Here is a 12,580-nt window from a genome sequence, read left to right as displayed (position 1 = left end):
CCCGGCACTTACTGTGAGCAGTGGGTCAGAGAGTTCTATGCGTCAGTGTGGGTTTCTCCAGATCACAGTTACATCCACTACGCACTGGCAGACACCGACTACAGAGTGACAGCTCAGAGGGCCAGAGAGGTGCTTGGGTTGGGAGCCTCTCCCACCAGGATTCACCGGTTGTGCTACGGGAACGTCGAGCCCCCTCGTCGTCCTCACGGTGGTGAGATACCACCGGTTGACTTCGTGGCTCCCTGTTTCCGTCCACCTTTTGGGGAGGGTTCCAGCAGGACAGTGGGAGATTTGACACGCCCAGCTAGGATCCTCGACTTTGTGTTGAGGAAGACTCTTCTCCCTAGGACAGGCTACAGAGACGGATTCACTCGTATTCAGCAGTGGCTCGTTGCTCACCTCATCACTCAGACACAGTTTGACCTATGGGATCTCATTGTCTCAGAGATAGAGGACACCATCTCAGAGAGCTTCAGGGGCCGGCGTCAGTTGCCCTACGCACATTGGATCACCTTGCTTATACTTCGTGCTAGGCCACTGCCCCTGCCAGCTCACTTGCAGAGGGAGTTGACATTGTCAGACACCGTCTTCCCCCACTACGACCCCAGGCAGATGTTGAGAGAGCACCACGACCTTCGCGCTGCACCTCCTCCTCGTGCTCCACATGGACCGGTGCCCCCACCTTCTCCTAGGGGCACTCGTAGTACAGCAGCAGTACCAGAGACAGAGGAGCAGCAGGACATCGCGATTGGAGCTTTCGCCGATGCAGAGGCAGAGGGAGAGTTTGATTTCGCCTCAGACAGTTCAGATGATGACTATCAGCCGCCAGTGACAGATCTCCCTCCCAGAGCACACGACCACGAGGCAAGCGGTTCTTCGAGTGCTTCAGACCCCGCCCTGCTTGCTATCTTAGAGGGGATGAGGGCAGATCAGCGCCGTGTAGCTGAGGAGCAGGCGAGGCGAGACAGGGATCAGGCTGCCATCAATGCAGCCATGCAGGCCAGGCAGGATGAGCTCCAGCGTCAGCTTCTCACCTTTCAGGAGTAGCAGCTTGCTTTCCAGGCCCAGTAGACAGCGATGATGACCGCTCTCATGGCTGCCTCTGGGATTCAGCTACCGCAGATTCAGCTCTCAGGCACATCGACTGTTAGGCCGCCGACTCCAGCGCCCCAGACTCAGAGCCCGTCTCAGCAGCCTCTCCCGCTACCAGCTCAGAGTCAGCCGTTTTCGACGCCACAGCACCTGGTCTCTCAGGGTGCTATCTCTTTAGGCTTTGAGCAGGTATCTCAGTTTACTCCTCTCCGCTCAGGCTTCACTCCTCAGTCAGCGTCAGCGTCACAGCTCGTGTGGGACTCGCAGACAGATCCGCACCTCAGTTTCACCTATAGTGCTCTGACTCATGACCCTACGCCTCCTCCTCTGTAGGCTCCTGCAGTCTTTACGGTGCCAGTCTCCACTACAGAGCTTCTGTCGTCGTCCGTAGCGTCGTCCGAGCAGCTTGCACCGTCTTCCACCGTGCCAGAGACGACAGCTACAGCGACCGAGTCCGTGCCCGCTCCGTCAGCACAGCCAGTGACAGCTCCAGTACCCGCAGAGCAGACCCGGACAGCTTCGCCAGCACCTGCAGCTTCAGAGGGTCACTCCACCTCCTCTGCCTCGACGGCCGATAGTTCAGATGATGTAGCTCGCTTCGTGGTCGTGCCGAGGGACTCCACTGCTCCGCCTCCTCCACCGACTTCTTAGGTTTTTGGCGCTTGATGCTAAAGGGCGAGAGAGTGCGTATGAGAGTTAGGAGTTAGGGGGAGCTAGAGAGGGTGTTTAGGAGTTTATTCTTTTGAGATACCTTTTTTATGTGTGCTACTTTATCATGCATCACGTTTACTTTCATGCATTGCACTTGTGTGAGATACTATGGTTGTGAGACATGACTTGTGCTTATTGTGATATCTTAATGTCATGTGTTTTGGCTCATATTACCTTTGCTTCCGTGTTTTACTCCGATGTACTTATGAGCCTTATGTTTATATCCTGTTGTACTCCACTCACATATTTGGATGCAGGGTATTGGACTTGGTTGATATAAGCATGACTTATCCCGTTGTTCTTATTGTATCATGCTTATTGAAACCAAGTCACTTTAAAAAACCTCAACTCTCTTCATACTCGAGGATTGTCTTCAATCACCAAAAAGGGGGAGATTGAAAGAGCATCTAGGCCCCTAGTGATTTCGGTGATTAATGACATTATTGATTACTATGACTAACGTGTGTTTTGCAGAGGCAAAGTCATAGGTAAGGTCATGGTAAATAGGTACTCGATGGACAGGGACGTACATACCTACGTAATAGTGGAAATCGTTTCGGTTTTCAAAGGATGGATGGACATCGTCAAGACTAGACTAGGTCTAAGTGCCATATGGTGAAGAAGGGCACTTAGAGTAGTTTAGGACTTTGTTTTCCTTTGACCGTACTATTAAGAGGGGCTTGGATCTAGTAGCTTGACTTAGGCAAGGCTTTAGGTTTAGGTGTGGTGCACACTTGGTAAACCTAGCACTAGGCAGCTCAGAGATAGTCCTTAGATCGAGAGGAACCAACTTCGTTTTGGAGCGATCGCGCTTCGACGAAGTTTGGGTGCCCAAAGGGGCACCGGACGCTCTGTGAGTGCGTCCGGTGAGGTCCTTAGCCGTTGGGACAGTGCCGTGCTTAGGGTTAGGCACCGGACGCTAGCACCGGACGCACCGGGTAGCGTCCGGTCCCATACCCAGGGAGCTTGTAAAGTTCCCCTGAGCACCGGACGCTAGCACCGGACGCACCGGGTAGCGTTTGGTCCCATGCGCAGGGAGCATGTAATGTTTCTTCGAGCACCGGACGGTGCACCGGATGCTGGAAGTTAGCGTCTGGTGACCTGTCAGAGAGAAGTACAGTTAGCCGTTATGTAGCACCGGACGCTCGGTGCAGTGCGTCCGGTGCAACATAATGTGCGTCCGGTGACTCCGTTTTCAGTGGAAAACGGTTGGCCGACCTTTGGACTTCGTGGATAGTATTTATACTTCTCCACCTCGTCCATGAGAGGTCTCTTTCCCATTTGAACATCAGAGAAACTTGTTGTGGAGCAAGAGAGTAGCAAGAGCCTAGAGAGGATTGAGTTTTGAGTGTTTTCTTGAGAGAATCCTCCTCTAGTGAGTTCCAAGAGTCAAGTGTGCATCCACCACTCTCTAGAGCCTTGTTTGGGTCAAGTGAGAGTTCTTTGCTTGTTACTCTTGGTGATCGCCATCACCTAGACGGTTCGGTGGTGATTGGAGGCACGAAGACCGCCCGGAGTTCTTGTGGGTGGCTCGTGTCAAGCTTGTGAGCGGTTTTGAGCGATTCACCGCGACGGAGTGTTAAAGAATCAACCCGTAGAGAGCACTTGGTCCTTGCGCGGACCAAGGGGGAGCAAGACCCTTGCGCGGGTGGTCCAACGAGGACTAGTGGAGAGTGGCGACTCTCCGATACCTCGGCAAAACATCGCCGAGCACTTTCTTCCACTGCTCCTTTACATTCTAGCATTTACTTTGTGCTTTTACATTCTTAGAATTGCCATGCTAGAATAGGATTGGAACTAGGTTGCAAAACTTTTATCCGGTAGCTCTCTAGGACACTCTAGGCACAAGGGGTTGAATTGGAGCTTATAGGTTGCTTAAATTTTTAGAAAAGCCCAATTCACCCCCCCTCTTGGGCATCTTGATCCTTTCACTATACATTGCTCATCATCAGCTGCTTGGAACGAGGAAATTCATGGTGATTATAGTCTCTTATAAGGTTACTCTCCTTGATCATCACAAAAAAGGTTACTATTCTTGAAACTATTGACATTGTCCTGAGGTGGATTATTGGCATCCCCAACAAGTTATACACATCATATATGTGTTGGAGGTCAAGTGGCGTATCAAAACATCAAAGGAATCACAGGGAGAAGAAGACGAGCCAAAGCTAGTCAACTTAGCCGTCTGGGTACCCAGCCTGGCCGATCCCCTCTGGCCAAGTCGGCTAAGTCGACTCCCCTCCGTGGCCTACTGAAGGGGTTTGGCTGACCTCGCAAAAGTCGGCTTAGCCGACTCCCCCTGTAAAGTTGGAACCAATTCATTTCTAGATTGATTTTTGGCATGTTTTAATGTGGGGATCTTGGAGAATGCGTTTTGGACTTCCTACTAGGATAAGATCACCCCTCTATGTGTACAAGAAGATCACGACCAATTGACTTCCTAACTATCCAATCATAAAAAAATCAATCTACTACATCCTTTACCCCCTTTTCATCCCCTCATGCTATTCACCATGTCTCCCTGCGAGATTCGACAGTGTTCTAGGCGGCCTTGCTGGACCTAGGACACTCTCCACGTGCTCCTCCTCGATGGGTCTTCCTAGGCGAAGTTCAAGAGTCAATCAGGCTCAACATCGACCTAACTAGTCTCTAGATCTATTTCTTTGGTTGGGGATTGATTTGCTGGTTGTGAGTTGATTTGGAACCCCATTAGGCATGGTAGCCCTGCTGGTGTGTGATTTGGACACCCTTCCACGTGAACACACTTATTGATGACTCCGCTGGGAAAGAAGAGAATCAAAGACCAATTTACTAGTGAGATGGCAAACAAAGGCAATAGTGGTGAGAAGGGCAACACAACCTATCACTTCAATGAAGTCAAGACCATCTTCCCACGGTCCATGGATGAACTTCACAATAAGTTGTGCCAGAAGCTTCAAGCCAAGCTCGATGCCTATATCAAGGCTTTCTCAGAGAGTTGCACCAAGAATCGACATGATACGATTACTCAATTTTGTGAACCTGCCTTTGGAGAGCCTACTCCTTCTATATCTTCCAAGTCCGAGATAAAAGGCCACTAAAAAGGCTAAGGTCAATGAAGTGGTAAATGATGATCCTTATCCTACCCATGCAAATAATGCTAAGATGTTACTAGATGAGAGAAATTTATATATAAATAATCTTTAGCATCTTGCTAGTTTACTTAATGCTCGTATGGATAGGATAGAAGACAAGACAACCGATTGTAATGAATTGGGTGTTAAGCAACAACCCCAATTTGTCATGCCTTTGATTTTTTTTAGAGAACCCATTGTTTTGATTCATCCAAAGCAAGCCGATATATACAACTAAGGCAAGAATGTCATTATCAGCGAACCGTGAGTGGCACACTGGCACCAGATGTTAGAGAAGATTCCAGGGCACAAGGTGGTGCTTGCTTGGATCACTTCCTCTACTAATTTGTAATTTAATCAATCCGGATGTAATGACGCGGGTGGGGCGATACACCGATATCTGTGCGTATTTTTTAGGTGTAGAAGATTGTAGTTCAACAATGATTTTTTGGTGGAATACATCTCTTGCATATCTCTTGCAAATAAACGAGTTTATTGTTGATCCCTGCAATGTTCTACATACACTGCCCTGTGCCCCCTCCCCTCCAATGTTCTACATACATGCTCTCGTGGGAGCTTATGCTTCCCCATGGGGAATGGGGAAAACTAAAATTTAACTATGGAAAAAAGACTTCACAAAAATTAATCTCTGACAGCAATATATGACAACGGGTAACGTTAGATGATGCCTTGTGTAAATAATTATAATCACCTTGCTTTACCAGCAAACTGTACAACAATCTCCATCAACATTGAACATGTGCAAAACTCTTCACTACTTACCGCCATGGCATGCACCCATGGCATCGCTATGCTTAGTGCCTGATGAGTGGCGGTGGCGGTGTCTCCATGATGGGCAGCCGCCCCCGCATGTTGCCGCTCTTTGCCCGCACCACAGTCGGCACCATGGCCACGGGAACTGCAGCAGCAGCAGCAGGAGGAGTTGGAGGCTCACCGTTGCCATCGCCTTCATCAAGCCGCCTTGTTGCTGCCCTGTGGTGCTGAGGTGGCCTCATGAAGATGTTCCGGTCGCCGCCATGCCATCTGGAAGAAGCCCTGGGATGCTGAGGCGTCATGAAGAAGGAGGAACCCTGGGGCGAGGGCTCCGTGACATCGACATCTGCCAGCAGGTGGCTGGAGGAGGACAGGGAGCCGTAGTGCCTCATGGTGGTCTTCTTCTTCCTCAGAGCCTTGAGGACGAAGGGGATGAGGCCATCCATTTTTGCTCTCATGCAATGCAATTGCAAGGGAAGGGAGGAGGAAGCAGCCAGGGAGAGTTGAAGTTCTTGAGAAGATGTGTATGAAATGGTCGGCAAATGACGAAGGGAATAGAATGTATTTTAACTTGGGGACCTTGTCATCTTGAAGAGACAGTCCAATTGGCTTATATACTGATGTCATACGTACAATCCATCTTGTTCAAACAACAATATTTCTGACAACTTTTGGTGATGTAATGGTATAGCTGTAATGGAAATTGTACATCATAGCCAAACATTTATATATTGGTTGAAACCTTTGACAAATTTCATCTCCGTTTTCTAATAGCTTCTTAATAAGCTGGATAGCATTATGACACTAGAGAGTTGACAAGGGTGAATTTTTTACTACCTCAAATCATGCACCTGGACACATGGTCATGTTTACCTTGAGGTGTTCAAAAATTGATGTGTCATGAATCATGAACAGACTGGTGGAACTTATTGATAATACACACACAAGGCACTAGAAAATTTTGGGAGCGAGAATTCCTTGAAATATCTTTTGTTTTGGGGGGATCCAGCTGAACAGGTGAATAGCTCAATGTAAATAGCCAGTGACCTCATATTATTGTTAACTCCAACAATTTATCAAGTAAATAAGCTAAGAAAGCTTAGATGACTATGTCAAGGTCAACTTGCAACAGTACAATGACACATATTGATCCATTTGCAATTTTGTCAAAGTGTCTGACAGGCTTGTTAGTCTAGACTACATTGAATCAAGGATTATGGACCAACTACGTGGGATCAAAAGTCTTTACTCTATAGATTGACCTTCACATAAGCATCTCAGTGGGACACATTAATCTTTGAAGTTGACAAAAAAAACATACATAAGTAATAACACAAAAGCGAATATACACATATACTAGCTAGGTGGTTTATTTTCACGGTTAACCTAAGAATTCTTATCCAATTATCACCTGAATTCTGGACATTGTACAACGAATTGATCTGGATCAATGGTGCCTGGGGAACAATCCCATGTCTGAACTATCTGTGGCTAATTGTAAGAATTTTGAAGTGACAATTTTTTTTTTATAAAACACAAAGCCAAGTAGATCTTACATAATCAACTTTAAATGGGTATTAAAAAGTTCTGTGCATAAGCTTTATCCATAGAGAAAAGGAGAATTTCTGAACTAATATTTAGCTCAATCTGTACTATGTGTTAAACCAATATCCCAGCATAAACATTTTACCTTGCATGGCTAATAACATTTTACCTTGCATGGCTAAAAATGGCCAGCAATAAGTTTCTGTTTGCTCGGTACACCATTTCTCTTGTATAGTAAAACAGAACATCACAGGTCCATCATTTGATTTATTTTGAGGTCTTTCACAGATGGGAGGGATTAGATGGTAATGTAAAATTACCCTGAATAATCTGATTCTCCATCCTAGATAATAACATAATGATCAGCATGTACCATTACAGATGGTATCAATTATGAAGAATGTTATCTGTTCACATGCAAATATCATGGTTTTCTGACTTCATATACAGACCAGTAAGAGCTACCACATTACTACATCCGTTCAAAATTATAAGATGTTTTGTCTTTTTTAGATACATTGCTTTTACCATGTATCTAGACATAGTGTATACCTAAGTGCATAGTAAAAGCTACATCTCTAGAAAAGCCAAAATGTCTTATAATTTGGAACCGAGGGAGTAATATTCATCAACAATGGTTATCAGAAGAATAACAGAATCTGCCATGTTTAGCAGATACTAAACATGATATCATGATTGTCTAGAGACATCCTTAGTGCATCTTTGTGATGCTGATGAGCTGATATGCAGTGGTGGAGCCAGAAATGTGATTTTTGGGCTATCAGTGCAAATTTGTTCAAATTTAGTCAAATTTAATAAATTCAATAGATGGGGGGTAATTTTACCACAATGAAATTGTACTAAGTCACTGGGATGTTTACCACAAAAGCAAGTTTTTTTTACAAGTAAAGGAATCTGAACCAAAAATAAGGATAAATTGTCTCATTCATACATCTGCATGCTAACATGCATGTTACATACAAGAAAGGACTTCCAATGAAACCTTAGCTAGCGACCTTCAAGTACATAATACCGTAATACAAGGTTTGCCATCTTTTAATGTTTTCTCTAATATAACTCTAGCTATATAATAATGAGAAATAATTCCTGGCCTCACTGAATTTAATGGTTCTTGGAGACGAAGGTTAGGTAATACCAAGCTGCAAATGCCAGGCCAAGCACAAACAATGGGAGTAGAAAGTCCAGGAAGGTATTTGGATTAGGAGGGCCTTTGTTCCCTTGCATTGTCCTGGAATTTGGTGGCACATCAGTGCTCCAAGGATCTGTAGCCTTTGATGCAGCCGGACGAACATAGCCCTTGATGCTTCCGATCAAATAGCTGTCCATCATGCTGACAGCTGAAGTGCTGTGTCCCACCTCTTCAAATGCTTCCGTGGCATCCCCAGAGGCTTCAAGCATTTATTTACAGCCAGAGAAAACCAAACTTAGCAAATTCTATTTATAGAAGTATCTGGTTTGAATAGATGTAATACAGTAAACATTATAGTCGAATCTGCCAGCCATTCAGCAATGTTTTCCTCTCATAATACATCAGCCAACAGTACTCTCTGCCATGGCTTATCAGCCTATATGAAAGCAACATTTGAAGTAAAGAATATGTTAACTTCCATGTGTTGGTCTCTCTTGAGCACAACATATTTTTAGCATCACCATCCAGAGTTCCAGAATTTTGGCAAACAGTTTTTGCATAATTAGACTATTGAATTCAACCAACTATTCAGTCTTTCTAACAAGGCAGTAGAAAGATAATATTAGTGTATTAGGAAGAACGAAAAACATTTTACGACTCAAGAGTTCAACATATATTCTATTATGGACAGCTTGGAGAGATTTCTATTAGTAAAAGGAGGTGATGAAATGACCAAACAGGTTAAATCCATTTAGACTAGCCAGGACGTGAATTAGGAATTCGACAGTATCTTTCAAGGTTTGGTACCATCTCAACCAGGACGTGAATTAGGAATTCGACAGTATCTTTCATTTTTTTAGCGGTTATGGAACTGTGAGATAAAATTCTGCATTCAGTTCGCCCCGCAAAGTCTATCAGGTGAAAACAGCTGTGGCAGAAGCCAGAGGCACCGCGATGCTGTTTCAGTAAGTCTGAACTCTGAAACCATAATTACAAATGAGGAATTTGGACCAATGAATGGTTTGGTCACATGGATTACGGTCCTTGGAACAGTTAAACATGCGACAAAAATGAAGCAGACGAGATGAAATCAAAGCAAACGCAGGGAGCTTAAGCTGAGCTTACTACCTGATGCATGGAGGAGCACATCCTCTCCCCCAGGGTGGTCCTCCAAGAACTTGGTCACATCATACACCTGAAACCAACAAGCCAGCAAAAATAATCAGAAGCTGACCAAACGGAATCCGCGGTCAGATCTCTTTCCCCCTACAGAGCCAAGAGAAGCACAGCAAGGAAGATCTCCTTCTCACTCGCCTTGCCGCCGATGATGACCCAGCAGTCCTTCCTGGAGGCGTGGAGCGCGACCTCGGACGCGGCGAAGAGCTTCTTGGCCTCCCCCGCCATGGATGGCAGCCGACGGACACGATCTTGGCTCTTGGTCAAACTCCCTTGCTTGACTGCCTCGTCTTTACAGGCGGATGCGAAGGAGAGAGATATCAAGGCACCGAGGAAGGGGTAAAAACTTGGAGCTAGCAAAGGTGAGGTGAGGTGAGCACGCCAAGAGAGCCGCTCCTGTTCTGGTTGGCCACGGGTTGGTCGCTAGTGGCTCTGTGGCTCTGGGGCTCGCTCGTCGGAGAAGACGAGGCGCCCCCACCCGTCACAACCAGAAATGGGCTTCATTTCGATCTGGGCCTGGGCCATCGTGTACAAAACGCAGCCCACTTGACCCACACTGCGTCGTCGTCAGTTGCCGCCGCTGGCCTCAAAGGGGGAAATCTTTGGCGCCGCTTTGCCTCCTGAATCTTTTCCCCGTCACATCGCCGCCGTTCCCGCCGGTGACCTGCCGCCTGCCCAACCGGAGTGCGCCGCCGAAAGCTGACCTGGTACGCGTTTCTCCATCGCTGTGTTTCTTGCCTATGTATATAATAGTGTCCGGTACTGCATTTTTCCGTGATGCAATCAGTTCGGGTGGAATCCGTTCAACTGCTCCCCATCACATTGCGCTAGGGCTATAGAAATCAAATGAAGCCTTATGAGGATGTGGATGTGCTCAAAATTCAAGTATGTGTGATTTTTTTTGGCACATATCTGAACAGTCCATGCAATGATTTTTGAAACATCTAGGGCAAGCTCCCTTTCCGAGTAGAGTAGGCTCTTGGGGGTTGTCGTGGGGAATTCTGCGATTTACTGTAGATGAAAAATCTTGCATCTAAAGAGGCAATGTTTTGCATCTGAGAATTGTTTTGTGGAACTGCTGGTGCTCTATAGTCCAGAATCCAGATACATAGCATGTATAGCTAGGTACTCCCTAGTACATAGCATGTATAGCTACATAGCATGAAAATATAACTAATGAACTGTTGGAATATATACCTAATGATACTTAGTTGGTACCATAAATGTTATTATGCTATCATATAAATTTGGTCAAACTTGAGATGCTTTGACTTTCCAAGATTTTTGAAACGACTTATAAATTGGGATGGTGGGAGTACAAATTTCAATTCTTGCTTGTTACTGAATGCGCTGTGATCTTCGTGAGGGGAACTGATTGGAATATCCCAATCTTCATTTGTCTTTTTTGATTCATTTGTAGTCATGGAAGATGATGAACCTTCGGATGCATGCTCACGCACTGATGAAGATGGTGCAAAGGGTAGCTGGGACAACAAAAGAAAGTCTACACAAGCATGTTCTTACCCAAATAAGAAACATGGTTTCGTGATAAAAAATGAATGGGAGTGCTTTGTTATTTGCGTCTTTGCTGCTGTTGTTTTAATCCTCATATATCTCTTCACTGAGGAAGATGAGGAGGAAGACGAAGAAGAAGGTGACGATGAGGATGAAGACGAGAAGAAGGTCACTGTGGATTGCTTCATAGCAACGAAGGCATGGCTGAGCTTGAGCTTGGCCCAGGGAACACAAACATCGAAGAAATCCTTGGTATGCTTCGATTAGTACCAGGATATGATGAAGCAGCTGTAAAGGCAAAACAGGAAGCTACAAAAGCAAAGAGACGCCTTGAGTTTTTGTGAGATCTTATTAGATTCTAATGGTATCATATTATATTGCTCATTGCAATTCCAAGAATATCCGTTGCATGGATGGACTTAAATAGCTTCAAATTATTCAGATCGAGAAGAATGAAGCTACTTATCACCTCCAGGAGTTCAAAGTCTCAATGATTTATGTCACTTTTCTGTTTTTCTTTGTGGTTTACAATTGTTTGTACGAATTTGCTAGCAATTGGGTAGTTTCTCTGTTTACGGTTAAAAGATTCGTCTCGCGATTTATGGACAAACTGTGTGATTAGTTTTTGTTTTTGTCTATATTTAATGCTTCATGCATGTGCCGCAAAATTCGATGTGACAGAAAATCTTGAAAACTTTTTGGTTTTCATGCTGAACTAAGGCCAGTCTCAATGCAAGTTTCATGAGAGTGTCATGCACATTAAATAGGATGTCACATAAGCAAAATTGCTGACTTGACATGGTCATTAAATGAAGGGGTTTCATCAGATGAGAGAGGAGTTTCATCCGCATGAAACTCTTGTGACTCGGTTATCTAGTTTATAGTCTTGATAACTGTATCATGAAACTATGCATGGAGACTCGCCTAAACAAGGCCTAATATTTTCCACAATTCCATAGCCGTTGTTCTGTAGTGTGACCTGCCGCCTGCCCTGCACGCCGGACTGCATATCTAGAATTTTATCTGACAACATGTCAAGTAAAAATTTCTATATGCAATTTAGTGATTTACCAATTCAATAAATGATTATAAAATTTACAATGTAATTCATTATGCATACGCTAATAACACTAGTAGACATGTGGATTTTAACCTTCAATCCTGGTTTTCCAAATGGGATTGCGGTCCACGGAAGACCTTTAGTTCTGGGTAAGAGACCTTTAGTCTAGTTTGGTCACATCAACCAGGACTAAAAGACCATCCGAATAAAGATTAACACCAGCCAGGACTAAAGAGTGGTTTTTAATCTCCGCAGGTGTTACCAACCGGGGTGCCTGACCCAGGTTAAAAGAGCCTTTAGTCCCGAACTTCAACACGACCGAGAGTAAAGGTGTGAACCGAAAGTCGTTTCTCTACTTTTGTAAAGTTCTGAATTTCAATATAGTATTGGAAACTTCTATAAAATATGATATAAATAGTTCAAACGTCATACTCATAGTATAAA

At 45.0% G+C, this 12,580-nt stretch overlaps 1 protein-coding gene and 1 long non-coding RNA gene across 2 annotated transcripts; one reads left to right on the top strand and one right to left on the bottom strand.

Moving 5' to 3' along the window:
• On the bottom strand, nucleotides 8,086-10,007 carry LOC8058150 (cytochrome b5). Its single transcript, XM_002441965.2, has 3 exons — nucleotides 9,700-10,007; nucleotides 9,514-9,580; nucleotides 8,086-8,644 (listed from the first exon to the last, which is right to left on the bottom strand). Exons 1-3 carry the CDS (start codon nucleotides 9,787-9,789, stop codon nucleotides 8,358-8,360), a joined length of 444 nt encoding a protein of 147 aa, XP_002442010.1. The 5' UTR covers nucleotides 9,790-10,007; the 3' UTR covers nucleotides 8,086-8,357.
• LOC110437649 lies at nucleotides 10,099-11,567 on the top strand. The gene is made up of 2 exons (XR_002455554.1): nucleotides 10,099-10,268; nucleotides 10,982-11,567. It is a non-coding gene; the product is annotated as an uncharacterized LOC110437649 (long non-coding RNA).

The sequence above is a fragment of the Sorghum bicolor genome, chromosome 8 (assembly GCF_000003195.3).
Source record: "Sorghum bicolor cultivar BTx623 chromosome 8, Sorghum_bicolor_NCBIv3, whole genome shotgun sequence".
Lineage (NCBI taxonomy): Eukaryota > Viridiplantae > Streptophyta > Magnoliopsida > Poales > Poaceae > Sorghum > Sorghum bicolor.
This window is presented reverse-complemented; position numbering and strand designations above follow the sequence as displayed.

What these genes read in the sequence shown, in the direction of transcription:
- LOC8058150 (XM_002441965.2), bottom strand. Translation starts at nt 9,789, where the DNA reads ATGGCGGGGGAGGCCAAGAAGCTCTTCGCCGCGTCCGAGGTCGCGCTC. An exon ending in GGGTCATCATCGGCGGCAAG is followed by an intron (nt 9,581 to 9,699) that starts GCGAGTGAGAAG and finishes TGTTGGTTTCAG; the next exon opens with GTGTATGATGTGACCAAGTT. An exon ending in TGTGCTCCTCCATGCATCAG is followed by an intron (nt 8,645 to 9,513) that starts GTAGTAAGCTCA and finishes AAATGCTTGAAG; the next exon opens with CCTCTGGGGATGCCACGGAA.